At 31.4% G+C, this 1,058-nt stretch overlaps 1 protein-coding gene across 1 annotated transcript; it reads right to left on the bottom strand.

Moving 5' to 3' along the window:
* Window positions 1-6: 6 nt before the first annotated feature.
* LOC108772816 (uncharacterized) lies at window positions 7-948 on the bottom strand (the record flags this gene model as incomplete). Its single annotated transcript, XM_018538484.1, has 2 exons — window positions 924-948; window positions 7-698 (listed from the first exon to the last, which is right to left on the bottom strand). Coding segments are annotated over exons 1-2 (717 nt in total), but the record flags the coding sequence as incomplete, so codon positions are not given.
* Between the last annotated feature and the right edge of the window lie 110 nt (window positions 949-1,058).

The following is a 1,058-nucleotide window of genomic DNA, read 5'->3' on the forward strand; positions in this document are numbered from 1 at the left end:
AGACGCATTGTCGCATGACAGAGCAATAATATTCGAAAATGGTACCTGAAATTTGTACATTTCGTTTTTAAATGCATTAAACAATTTATCTGCGCTGGAATCTTTAGCATCGATATTAATTAATTCAACTAACTGCGTGCGAATTTCTAATGTTCCAGGATCAGGATATCGCACTTGAAAAGTCATCCATTTTTCGTTACAAATATCTGATGTTTCATCTATAAATATTGAAAATTTAGTGTTGCGAATGTTGTCTACAACACGTTCCGTTTCAACTTTGGCTAAAACGTTTGTAATAATACTTTTACATTTTGTACGACCCATTTTCATACTTCGCAATATATGAGGATCTTTCCCCACGTGTTGAAAAAAGCTAAGAATCTTGTTTGCACTTTGATAAGGAATATTTATTTCAGCAATTAATGCGGCATATCTGATTTCCGCTTCTTTTGTACGTTCATCAAACGATAAAAGCGATTCATCATTACTTTCAGTATTCAAATCTTCATTCAATTGTCTTATTTCACTACTTTCATATTTATTTATATGTGCTTTTGTTTCGGCATGACGATAGATTTGCGATAATCCACAAGCAAAGGATTTATCGCAAATTATACAATAACATAAACTGTCATCACCTGGCACTTTGCGCAACCAATGTTTAAATTCCTCAATATATAACCATTTTGATTGAAATACTAATTTAGATTTTTTTACAGAATTATCTTCATTATTATCACACGATTTTTTAATATTATTTTTATGATACGTAGAGTCCACATGTTTCGAAATATTTCTTGATAGACATGAAAATGTTTTATTGCATATACTGCAATAATAAACACTATTATCGGATGGTACTCTACGTATCCAAGATTTGTATCGATCATCAGTAAGCCAAGCTTCTACAAAGCTTCGCTTACATTTTTTGGATGGTTCGTCACCCATTATACACTATATCAATTAAAAAGAAATAGAAAAATAAACAAAAATTGCGTGTGTGTAAATAACTCTCTATGTGTGTATGTGTTGTGTGTTTTGTGTGTGTGTGTGTGTGT

This window comes from Cyphomyrmex costatus, unplaced genomic scaffold (genome assembly GCF_001594065.2).
Source record: "Cyphomyrmex costatus isolate MS0001 unplaced genomic scaffold, Ccosl1.0 C2269895, whole genome shotgun sequence".
Classification (NCBI taxonomy): Eukaryota; Metazoa; Arthropoda; class Insecta; order Hymenoptera; family Formicidae; genus Cyphomyrmex; species Cyphomyrmex costatus.